General features: G+C 40.5%; 1 protein-coding gene across 4 annotated transcripts in view; it reads right to left on the minus strand.

Moving 5' to 3' along the window:
* Nucleotides 1-12,844, minus strand: part of SGMS2 (sphingomyelin synthase 2) — an 86,835-nt gene that overhangs the window by 11,998 nt on the left and 61,993 nt on the right. For 3 of the 4 annotated variants that reach the window (XM_030313302.1, XM_030313300.1, XM_030313301.1), the window contains exons 2-3: nt 8,321-9,020; nt 4,531-4,648 (exon numbers count right to left, since the gene is read on the minus strand). In XM_030313302.1, coding sequence (XP_030169162.1) covers nt 4,531-4,648; nt 8,321-8,775 — 573 coding nt within the window. In that variant the 5' untranslated portion in view covers nt 8,776-9,020. Of the gene's footprint in view, nt 1-4,530; nt 4,649-8,320; nt 9,021-9,454; nt 9,645-12,844 lie in introns of those variants that run through there. The other variant, XM_030313299.1, reaches the window with a different exon arrangement.

The following is a 12,844-nucleotide window of genomic DNA, read 5'->3' on the forward strand; positions in this document are numbered from 1 at the left end:
AATAGTCAAAAGCTTATATCCCATGAAAATTTTAGCATATGGGAAGGAGCAGTGGACTGAGCTGGTCAGAATAATAGGCATGAAAAATTGGAAAACTGAAGTGCTTGGGGGTCCAGGGTTTCAGATCAGCCTAGCATCAGTTGAAGAGGCTTAGAAAATCAAAGAATGATATTCAGAAATATATTCAGTAATAGTACACAGGAGAGGAGAAATATAGAAAGACCACTAATGACTATTCATTTGGCACCTAGGGGGACAGTTGTATGCCATGCTGTCTTTTATACTCAATGATCCCTGAACCATGGCCAGTCCAGCCTTGATGGTGGTTAAACTGGTCGTGAAGACAGGTAGTACCCTGCCCAAGTGGATGCATGGGGTGAAGGAGGGTAGGGAGGAGAGTCTGGGAGGAGAGAAATTCAATTAGCCTCTAAAGCAAGTAGAAAACCATCTTATCCAGTAGAGTAGGAATCAGGGCATGATTCTTTGCCCAAAACATCACTACTGGGGAGCCTAAACATTTCCTGATAAAAAACAATTCATATGGATCTGGAAAGCTTTCTGGTATCCAGATGACCTATGTAAAAAGGCAAACACACCATGATTGGTTAACAGTTGAGAATAAAGCTCTGTAACAGAAAATGACATAAACCATGATTAGAGGGTAAAGTGAGAAAAAACCTTCTTCAAAAGTTTGTTTAGGGCAAGCCCAGCTGGCAAAAACACAACATAGATATTTTATCAAGACTTGATAGTCCAGGGGTTCCTGGGTGGCTCAGTCAGTTAAGCATCCAACTCCCGATGCTCAGGTCATGATCTCACGGTTCATGAGTATGAGTCCCGCATCGGGCTCTGGCTGACAGCGCAGAGCCTACTTGGGATTCTGTCTCTGCCCCTCTCTGCTCTTTCCCCGCTCATGCTCGCTCACTCTCTCTCAAAATAAACAGACATTACAAAAAAAAAAAAAGTAACAGGTGATCTTGCCTTGAAAAGACAGGCTCTAGAAGGCTGCAAAGGATCCACATCTGAGGAAGGAGAAGTACTGTGGACAGAACTACAGGACTCATTTCAGGTTCACCTCAGGAAATGTGTGCTGTAAACTACATAAAATTATGGATACGCCCTTCATGTGCAAGACAGAACCTAGCCGGGTGCTTTATCAGATCAACCACAGTCCTTCAGGAATTTCTTGTCACGTGGTTGGGACAAACAACTGTCAACACGGAGATCAAATAAAAAAGTACATACACTGCCCAACCATTGTGTTTCCAGTTTAAAAGGACACATGACTCTTCATTTCAAAACTCTAATATATATATATATTTTTATCCGCTCATCGTTCCCAACTCAACACTCTAATTTTCTTTTTTTTTTTTAATTTTTTTTTTAACGTTTATTTATTTTTGAGACAGAGAGAGACAGAGCATGAACAGGGGAGGGTCAGAGAGAAAGGGACACACAGAATCTGAAACGGGCTCCAGGCTCTGAGCTGTCAGTACAGAGCCCGATGCGGGGCTTGAACTCACGGACCGTGAGATCATGACCTGAGCCGAAGTCGGACGTTTAACCGACTGAGCCACCCAGGCGCCCCCCAACACTCTAATTTTCTAAGGGCAGAAACACTTAAAGCCATCAGTCCCTTTACCTGGGATTAGATGGGCCCCAAAGGTATAAGCAAACTAGGAGCTAAACTATTGCCCCACATTCTCTTCTCCCCTCTTCCTTTCAGCAGCCAGGGTGAATGGAGATTTCTGATAGCACTGGATTCATTATGCCTTTACAGAATACAGAACAGAGGAAGCACTCTCTCTCCTTGCTCTGTCTTTTCTCAGTTCTTAATTCCTCAATGCTGTCACTGCTATCCTAGATATCAGTTCATGCTCAAGAAAGGGGAAAAAAGAGGGCGGGGTGAGGGTATAAAGAAAACTGAGGAAGGTCAGGGAAGGTAATGGTGAGAGTTGGGATTAATGGACTTATTTTTCTAATTTTGTTCTGGTTCACTGGGACCCCCAACGCTCACCACTTATAACTCTCGTTCTTATTAATTTCCTGATTTGTCAGACACCATTCTATGCCATGACTGGATATGGAACTGAAGATGCAGACAGCTAAGAGGAGAAGCATCAATCACAAGAGCCAAGGCAGACAGAGGCTCAGTGTTCTAAGGGTTCCTCGAACTGTCACCTCTGCACGCCTCTCCCCACAAAAAAAAAAAAAAAAAAAAAAAAAAAGTACAAGACAGCCCAACTTCGTTGCTGCCAAATCAGAAAACTTACCTTGCAGACTGTCCCTTCAGTTCAGAAGAAAAGTCCTCCAGACATCCTTGGCCAAGGTGTGAGGAAAACTTTCTCAGGGAACAGACTATAGTCATTCCAGCCCAACATTCTTGTATGTGGCAAAATGGGTTTGAAAAGCTAAATCATTTCATTCACGTTCTAATAACTGGGCCAACATTTATTTAAACACACTTCTCAGAACACACAGTTTGTGACTGCAAACCAAAGCTTGGATTGCTGGGTTGAAGCAAATTGTAAGCAAAAGACTTAAAGTAAGGCCCAAGACAGACAAGGGAGAAGGCAACTGGAAAACCCAAAGCCAAATATTTCACCAATCTTGTGAAATCACTCGTGGTGATTGTATCTTGTGAGTAACAAGTTTATTCGGCACCAAGGACTAGATGTGACACCCTCTCACAGAGAGTGGTTTCAGTATACATGGTTCTGTCATTGCTCATAGCCACGAAGGACATTCTACACAGTCAGCAACAGAGGAGGCAGGTAGATTACCTAATAGCCTTGTGACCACAAAAATCTAAGGAGCACTCAAAGCCAGTGGCTGAACCACATTTAGAACACAATTCTGACTCTTGTTCCATAACACCCTATCACCTCTAGTCAAAATGATTTGTGTTTGTTTTACCGAACCATTACTCAGGCACCTATAGCCTGCTTATGCTTCAGGAAGAGGTCTTGACAAATGAACATGGGGGCTATTTAGTTAGGATGCCACCAGAGCTTCCATTGGGAGTATTTGTAGCTTGGTGATCCAGTGGTATGTTTACTGATGTGGCTTCTGAAAATTGCAACTCTTCCAGGGAGGATAATCTTTAATTTACTTTCTTTCTATAATCATAGCAACTCATCTCTGCAAACCTCATCCATTACTAGGATGGGCTTGCCTTCTTTTCTGTGCCCATTTCTTCATTTAACACATAGCAATAACCCCTTAGAAGTGTTTTTACATTTCTGAACTTCTCCCATGCCTTAAATTAGTCTCACTAAAAATCAGCCAATGTTTAAATTCAATATGTACACTGTTTTAATTACAGATACTTTCTGCTTTGATGGCTTTGGAAAATTATAGCTTCTCCAAACCACACCTATATTTGGTGAGGGAGACTGTTGACTTAGAACAACTCTATTTTTCCTTCCACCTTGGACATCTGCTTAGTGTTCAGTAAAATATGATGTTAGACTTTACTCCCTTGTCCAGAAAGCACATGATTTGTATGCTTCTTTTTTTATAAACCAGGACATACTGGGGTCTAAGATGATTAACAGCTCTCTCACGAAGTGGCTCTACCTGGAGAGACTGTAAACCCTGCTTAAGACAGTTTCAGTATTTATTCCCACAATGTATTCCAGCAAAAGGCCCCTCTAGCTTTCCAACTGCTAAAAACTTTGGGGTCATCCTCAGCTTCTTTCTTCTACATCCATATCCAACTTATTAGCACATCCTGTTGGCCTTACCGTCAAAATTCATCTTGAATTGAATGACTTCTCCTCACCTCTTGCCGCCACCACTGAAGTTCATTTTCAGTGGGCCACAAAGGGCCTAGGGGACCCAAGGCCTGTCCCACCTCCATCCTTTCCACCTCTACGCAGCCACATGAGCCTCCTGACACCTTTTAAATCTACTGTGACTAAGCTATTTCCTTGGCTTAGGGCTCCCCCCAACCACATGGCTCACTTCCTTATCTTGTTTCCTGCCCAAATGCTTTCTTACTACAGAAGCCTTTCTGATCTCTGTATAAAGTAGTACCTGTCCTCAGCATTGCTCTTACCCTTACTCAGCTTTTCTGTTTTTCATCTGATAGCAACCTGACATATCATTATGTGACAAGGTGTGCATTTATTTCTCAGTTGTCATCCCCCAACAGAATATAAGCTTTAGAAGAAGAAAAACTTTGTTTTGGTCATGGCTGTTGCTACAGTGCTGGCCTGGTGCAGAACAGGAGCTTAATACTTGAATGAATGAATGAATGAATGAATGAATAGTTAAATAAGAGGGCAAAAAAGCAGAGTTGAACACCCCACTGTAACTTTTAGTTAGTAGAAAATGAACGTCTAATGCGCAAAGATACACATTTTATGAACATATTTAAATTTCTTCCCCCAAGTCTAAAGAGAAACAAAAACTATATTAGATTGCAGTTAACACATATGAAAGTGTCTAAAGAGCATGTCAATAGGGAGCAGGTGTTCAATAATCATTTTCTTCATCTCCTCTATATGGTAATTCAGAGGTACTTACCTTTGGGGCACACTGGAAATGCATTCCAGGCACAGGGAGAGTAGTAACATACATTGTGATACAGCGATACAGGTATAAAGTTCCAATGATAAAAAAGAATCTGCGCCCCACAATTGACCTAAAGGAAAAACAGGGGTGGGGAAAACAAGTTTACTTGTTGTTTCTGCTCCTAATGCATTATCAAACAACGTTTAACAGAATAAAGAAAAATACAGAGTGGCATTAACAGACCACAGTTTCACAGCTCAAAGGCTTATTTGTGAACTGCCCACCCCTGCAATCCCATGGAGAGGCCATACTGTAGCTTTCAGAAACAGAGGTTCACATATTGTGATAATTCTAGGTGGGTTGGGACCCAAAAGGAGTGTCTGTGGGGAGTGGGGGAGTTAAAGTTGACTCAGGGTTCTAGACAACCACCTCTCCTAAAAAAGTTACTCTTTGTGCCAAAGAATTCAATGAACTATGTTTTCAGTCAACTCACTGCATTAATAAAACCTTCTCTTGAGAACATATCAAGGTATAAACGAGCCAGTCACAGAGGAATTAACTAATGAGCCAAGGTGATACTATATAATTGGACACATAGGGAAATGGGACAACTAATTTAACCTAAGTTATATAAGCAAGGTTTATTTGGAGACCATCCAAAAGGATTTTCACAACTTGAGCATGAACTATTTTGTCTATGACTATATAGATTTTTAAAGAAGTAAAAAAAATTTTTTTTTAATATTTACTTTTGAGAGACAGAGAGAGACAGAGCATGAGCAGGGTAGGGGCAGAGAGAGAGGGAGACACAGAATCCGATGCAGGCTCTGGGCTCCGAGCTGTCAGCACGGAGCCTGACACGGGGCTTGAACTCATGAGCTGTGAGATCATGACCCGAGCTGAAGTCGGACACTCAACCGACTGAGCCACCCAGGCACCCCAATTTTCAGAGAATTATATTTTGAAACTGTCCAAAGTATCCTTGTGCATTTACGGGCATTTACCAGTGAAGCTCTTAACTGATGAGTTTACCCTTGTTTTATTCAACCTTGATCCAAAAAAGCAATAAATAAATAAATATCCCACAAGTCCTTTTATACTTTCGATTTTTTGGTGGAAACTGATATTAGTCCCTGTCCTGGACCACTAAGTCCTCACTCCAAGGCAGTGGTTTCTAGAGGGTGACTCTGAGCACACCTCAGGAATCCTCCACAGGGGTAGGCCCTGCCTGCTTGCACCACTGCTTCACGGGTATCTGAATGGGCTTTGAGGGTTCCGAGTGTCCTTATGTCCAGTTGAAGATGACAACTCATTTTCTGCCATGCAGTTAGGGGTGGGTCTATAAACTCTGGGCTCTGGGGATTCAGAGATGGGCGGGGTCCATAAAGCCCCTAGAATTGCTAATTGTGACTTCCCTAGCACATAAACTGTATTACTCCAGGTCCCTCATTTTCAGAGCTCTCAAACTTTCAAAACTAATACTGATCAAAGACTTCTGGAAAAATAGGCAGTTTCAGGTATGTGGCATATTTTTAGTTTTCTCCCAGACTTTCATCTGATGTGGATCAAGGTCTAATTCAGGTAACTGTTAGGATTTCTAACTTATAGAATTATGTACAAATGTAATTTTAGTTGCATGTTTCCAGTAACTATTTTAAGAATATTCCAGGGTTTCTGGGGTCAAAATATAGAGAAGAAAAATACCTAGACTATTAGATGAAAGTATTTATTTAGTGCAAGGCCATTTATTTCAAAGGTTTGCTATGCTAACTATGCCTTTTCAAGTACTGAAAAGGAATGGGCGATAAACAGTGCTGAGTCTCTCCATTTGGTTAAGTGAAAAACAATTCATTCTTTGCTTCTAGCTCAGACCCAAAAAGTGTTGAACTGTGTGCTTCATGCTGTTAGACAAGGTGAAGTAATAAGCAGGAATTATTATGAGTCAATTATATTCATTCCAGCATTCTGAGTTCAGCTGTACTCAGAACTGAAAATTAACTTAGAAGGTAAAATCTGCACTCTGCAACCTTATTTAGAAAAATAACTAGAGCTAATGTTTTTTTTCCCCCCCACAGCTTTGAAGATGCTTTAACAAAGAAGAGCAAGTAGGATTTCTCATTCAGCCAGGATGTTCAAAACATGTTACAAAAATTATTCTACTAGTTACTAAAATACATGATACAATTTTACCTCAAAAGTGAAAAAAAATTAGTATGATTTCCCCAACAAATTTCTGATGATGGGTTGTGACCAAAATGGTGGGTATCATTAAAATGTGTGGTCATCTATGACATGGTAAAATCTCAGGTGGTCATGGAGAGGCAGTGCATAACAACTCTTTAGATGAAGATTCAAATAAATTGAGACTGTACCTCTGGATAGAAGCCAGCTACTTACCAGACCCTGGAAAATATCTCTTTCCACATATATACAAATAAAATGTTGGCCTAAATTAAAGGAGAAAGCAAACACCTTTGGCCTATGCAGGCTCTCTTATTTTCAGTGTCAATTGTAGAAACCAGAAAGAGAAACACTAAAGTTCAACAAATGTATTGTTTGCTTTTGGCATAAAGCATACCATAACTAACAACTTTGGCAGCAAAAAGTTCTAGTAAAAGGCAGTTGATGGCTTTTACTTACCCATATTAAAGAAAATGTTTAGGAATGACTTTGGTTTGTAGAATAAGTTTTCGAAACTACAAACTTGAATTTGGGGAACTCTTCAGCAAATAGAGACTGAATTCTTCTATTCTCAAAGCAACAACCAATGGAAAGAACAATATGACATAAATTCTTTCTTCTAAAAATGATCTTGTGGTATTAATGTGAAAATCCTATTTGTGAATTTTTGAACAGTATGTATTGACTAAATATATATTACATTTTCAAAAGCCTCAGTTTATGAACAATGTTTTGATCAAACTTATATTTTAGTGATTTAATTGCTAGAATCTTAGTAGAGAACAAATCTCCAAAGGATAAATGAAATGAAAAAGGGAATTGAGGGGCCTTGTTTTTATGGGCTAGCAGCGAGATTTCACAGGGAAGCAAAAATAACCACTTCAGAGCTATGTCCTATTTTTAAGTGTCTTTAAAGCAAAAGTACCTGGCTTCCTACTTCCTGATTGCTCCTGTTTCAAAACAAGGAGACTGAAACCAGTGAACTGAGAACTCCTTTGTGGTGCCACGGGGGAAACTGGACAGTGTGTTTACTTTAGAAGTCTAAAGCCCAAACTTCATAGACCCACATCTAAATTCAATTTCTAAAACTCTTGTGATTGGATTCCCAATAGGCAAAAGAAAAGGAAATGTAAAATTTGAGAACTCCTGAATAGAAGCAAACCTCAAAGAACGCCATTGACTATAGACCAATACAGTCATCACATTATGAGTAATAAGAGAAAAACACTTCCCAGTCTACTCCATTCCCCACCTGTTAAAAGCCTAAAATAACAAAAGCATGATGATGTGAATGTTATTCCTTTCCAAGCCTCTTGATTTATCATTCAGATACCACAGTACCAAGTTGCTTAAAATCAGGAACTGCACCTTACATTCATCAACTCTGAATCACCAACCACAGCATATCTGTAGTGTCCTCATATTTGCCCCTTTCATACACAGTTGCTCAACAAATGCTTACTTATTCAATAAGGTAGATCTTTGCATGGCTTCTTGTCATCAGATGCCTGGCTGGAATGAATTTATCAGACAAAACTGAGGAAGACAATTTCAATTATATATTGACTCCCTTAAATACAAGCTTACGGCAAGTCCCCCCAAAATTATTAGACCTACTTACTTGTATCTCAGAAACAGCCACTGGGTGATCCATAATCCAACTAATATAATCCCATTTATTTCTGATACAGAAAATGCCCATTTTACCCGATCAATGTAATCAAAAAACTTGTCTGGTAGCGGAGGGCTGAGCTCCTTGGGAGGCACCCTTTCGTGCACAACTGTGATCATGACGGTTGTTAAGACAAGGTTGAAAAGAGCGTACACAAAGGCGATCCCTGTTTTCCACCACTCCAGGGGAAATTTGTTCCTTGATTCAGTGGGCATAGCAATTTGGATATAGTCCGGGTACTTTTTGGTGCCCTTTCGCAACCCATTGGATAAGCTCTTAGGTTTACTGTTGCCATTTTTGTTTTCTTCTTCAACAGGCTCGGCAGGTCTTGTGTAAGTATTTGCGGGGTCATTGGTTTGATTTTCCATATGTTCCTCGAGTTTTGCTGTCTCTATAATATCCATGGTCCCCCAGTCTTCAGATCAAGAAGGAGATGGTAAAGTTCTTGTTCTTTGTGCAAACTTAACTTTTTCAAATCCCTCTATTTCCGAGATCAACATGGACTCTTATAACTGATTTTGTTTCCTAGCACAAAGTGAAGAAGGTGGCCATCTGATTACTGTTCCTTCCATGCAGCTACCTGCTGTACAGTCACCACCTTCAAGAAAGGAAGCCAATTTTCTTTCTCCCAAAGGTGTTACTCACCTACCTGTAAAAAATAAAACAAAACTACGTTCAGAAACGGTGCGTGTCCAATTGTCAACCATCCAAAACAAAACAAAAGCATTATCAAAATAAGGAAGCAAATACCAAAGCCATTTGCTTTATAAATATATCATAAGAACATGGTGAAAGGTGTTGAGATGGAGTTTATTTGTAAAATACTGAGTTGTCTTATCTTGGGAATCTTGTCTCTTTCCAAGCTGATGTCAGTATTAATGGGAACATTTTAATAAATCCCTTTAAAATCTCTTTAAATAAAAATCAGGACCCAACTTGGCAAATACTTCATCAGACACTATTACTTGTTGCTAACCATGAAGTCACAATAAGTTAGAACCTCTCCAGAGACCACATCATTCTTTCCTAAGACTGTAGCTTTTCTGTGAACCTGGAAGAATAAAAAACTGATGAGGTGCTTACATGCATTGAATAATCGTTACTCTCTTCACTTGTCAAAGACTCAATTTTTTATTTCCTGGAGTCTTCTTAAACGACCACTTCTCAGAACAGATTCAAGAACCACATATGCAAGGTACTTAAGGTGGCATTGCCTCAGTTTATCCTTTTATATTTAGAGATGCACACCACACACATCAGGAACGCGGACAGCCTTCAAAATAATACAGTGAAAAGACACACAAAGCCTTAGCTATGTTTTCATTCAGGGAACACATTCCACTTGTTACTCGAGAAAGATAAAAATCCTCCAGCTGACATGCTAAATTAGTAAGGAACCACATTTTGAGGCGGCCGGCACAATTTCTACCACGCAACAGAAACTGACACCCTGGGGACCAGCTCCAGGCACTTACCACCGCGACACGGAGGAGGAAAGGGTGCCTTCGGCGGAGGCTCCGCAGGCTTCAAAGAGCAAAGACTTCTTCACAGCGCAGAGCCCCAGCACCAACTCTTTTATACTTGCTAGCAACACAGCCCCAGCTGTTCTCAATTTAGGAAAGCAGTATTTTAGTCGTGCTGCAGAACCCAGCCACCTGAAGAGGTTTTCGAACCTCGTAATTAGTCCCCACCCTGAGTACACTGCACAACTGCAGCGTAATTCTTCACATTTTAAAGGGCTCCCTTTCAGGGGAACTTTAGGAAAAAACAGGGAGGAGGAAAAACTCAAAGCAGGACAGCTAAACCTTCACTTAATGAAAGAAAGAGGGAAAAAAGGTAAAATGGCACAGTCAATAAGTACAGGCAATATTTGTTGACAGTATGGATAGCAAATAGATCAACCACACGCCTTTATTGTGCACCTGAACACCTCAGCGCCGAGGGCGCGACGCAGAGGCAATTAAAAGGAGTTTATTAAAAAACATGCCTGGCCTGAGCATTCATCCAAAGAGCTTGCAGTCTGAGGAGACAGAGCTCAAGTGACAACAAAACTACTGGGGAAGACAGAAAGGTGTACTGTAAAAGGAAGGACAAGGTGATCACTAGATAAAAACGTAGTTTTAGTTGTATCTCTGCTCCCCTGACAAGCTGTGTCTACAGAGAGGCACTGTCCACTTCCAGGGAAGTGACGGCATAAGGTGACCTGGAGAGAAACGGATGGTCACTGGACGACGGACACAGGCTAAGAGGTCTCACTGAGAAGCAGACATCTCACCTTTCTATGGTCCCTGTGAAAAGCCCCAGGCACTAAAACATTAGAGCAGGATGAGAAAGGACCAGCAACCCTGTGTGGAAACTGGGATTGACAGAGATCCTTTGTAGAACCCTAGCACAATGTTGTGGGAAGAGTAAGTACAAATAGCAAAGAGATGTCTTGTTAAAATATTTGCAAAACTAAACCTTTGACACCCTGGATTACCACTTCTAAAGGAGGTGCCAAAACACCAACTCAGTCGTTGCCTGTCTCTTTTCACCACATCTAGGCTAATCCACTCATAGTCTCTTGCCAAACTCATCAAAATTCTCTCCAACTTTACTACTCCACATCTGCTCCTAGCCTGGTGTTCATATGTGAAAGAAGCTTGTGATTTTGAAACCCACGTCCACTGGCGGTCTTTATAAGGTAGCTATCCAGTTCTAGAACACAAAATGTAGAACAGAAGAAAATCCAATTAGTTACCTGTTTTTTTTTTTTTTTTCTAAGAGGAAGCACTCAGCCACTCACCTCATGGGACAACTGTGAGGATGACTGAAATAATTAATCATAAAGAGCTTTGCACTACTGGGAGTAAGAGCACTTGGTGTGTGCAAAGCCCATTTATCGTCATTAGTAGCAGGATTGATATTTTCCTTGGGATTTCATTAAGAAGACTGAATATACAAAGCACATTCATCCTGTGTCAACCAATTTTGTGACACAATGTCACCGAGATGATGACTACAAACATATTCATTTCTATGGTGATCCTTTGCTACCAAGTAAGTATCTGGGAAAGTGACAAAAACCACAATAGTTTCGATGGACAGCAATCCCATTGATTCATTTGTTTACGGTACTATGCCAGAGCACAAGGCAGATGAAACCTTTCCAAGTCCTTACATTGCAAAATACCAGAAGTTAACCTAGAGAATATTAAAAAAAAATTTTTTAATGTTTTTATTTATTTTTGAGACAGAGAGAGACAGAGCATGAACAGGAGAGGGGCAGAGAGAGAGGGAGACACAGGATCCGAAGCAGGCTCCAGGCTCCGAGCTGTCAGCACAGAGCCTGGGAGCAGGGCTCGAACTGTGAGATCATGACCTGAGCCGAAGTCAGATGCTCAACCGACTGAGCCACCCAGGTGCCCCAGAAAAGTTAAAGACCTGTATAGACTAATCTTCCTTTTGAAGGAAAGCGCAAAACTCTGAAACTTTTTACACTGATATTCTGTTAAGTTGTTTTTAGGACAAAGAATGATTTATTCCAGAAGTGCAAGTAAGGTTTCAAATTAGGAAATGATTGTAAGAAAACACAAACATATGTAAACAGAAAAGACAGATTATCTTGAGGGAAGTACAAAAGGCATTTGATACAAATCAACATCCACTTGGTTTCAGGGGGAAAAAGTATTCAATAAAGGGAACAGAATTATCTATTTAGAAACACATTCTTTCAATGCTGGTATCCTGTAATATGTGTTTCAGTATCTGGTGTTACTCCTCTTTTCATCCCTAAATAAACTTTAGAATCTTTGTCAAATTACAAGAACACATTACTACTACTACTACTACGACTATTTAGGGGGTGGGGGGAGAGCACAAGCAGGGGAGAAGGGGAGAAAGAATCCTAAGCAGGCTCCACAACCAGTACAGAGCCCGATGCAGGTCTTGAACTTACAATCGTGAAATCATGACCTGAGCTGAAATCAAGAGTTGGACGCTTAACTGACTGAGTCACCCAGGTGCCCCAAGAAAACACATTATTAGCTTCTGTTTTATTTCTATCACCTCTATTCCATAAAGGGTTTGATATGACCATATTCATACATTAGTTATTCCCCTTAATAATCTCAATAGGATTTGTCCATGTAATTTGACAAAACAATTCCAAGATTCACACTGGTAGGTATTAGGTTATATATTACATAATACTAGGGTAATGACACTGAGTTATTCTATTTTGAGTTTATCCAAAGGAAGTAAGAATGTACACAAAATATTTCTGCATTTTTTTAAGTTTATTTATTTAGGGAGAGTGTATGTGTGCATGCTCCAGCAGGGGAGAGAGAGGGAGAGCATCCCAAGCAGGTTCCACGCCATCAGTGCAGAGCCCAACATGGGGTTGATCCCACAAACGATGAGATCATGACCTGAGCTGAAATCAAGAGTCAGACGCTTAGCCAACTAAGCCACCCTGGAACCCCTAAATGTATG

This window comes from Lynx canadensis, chromosome B1 (assembly GCF_007474595.2).
Source record: "Lynx canadensis isolate LIC74 chromosome B1, mLynCan4.pri.v2, whole genome shotgun sequence".
Taxonomy (NCBI): Eukaryota; Metazoa; Chordata; class Mammalia; order Carnivora; family Felidae; genus Lynx; species Lynx canadensis.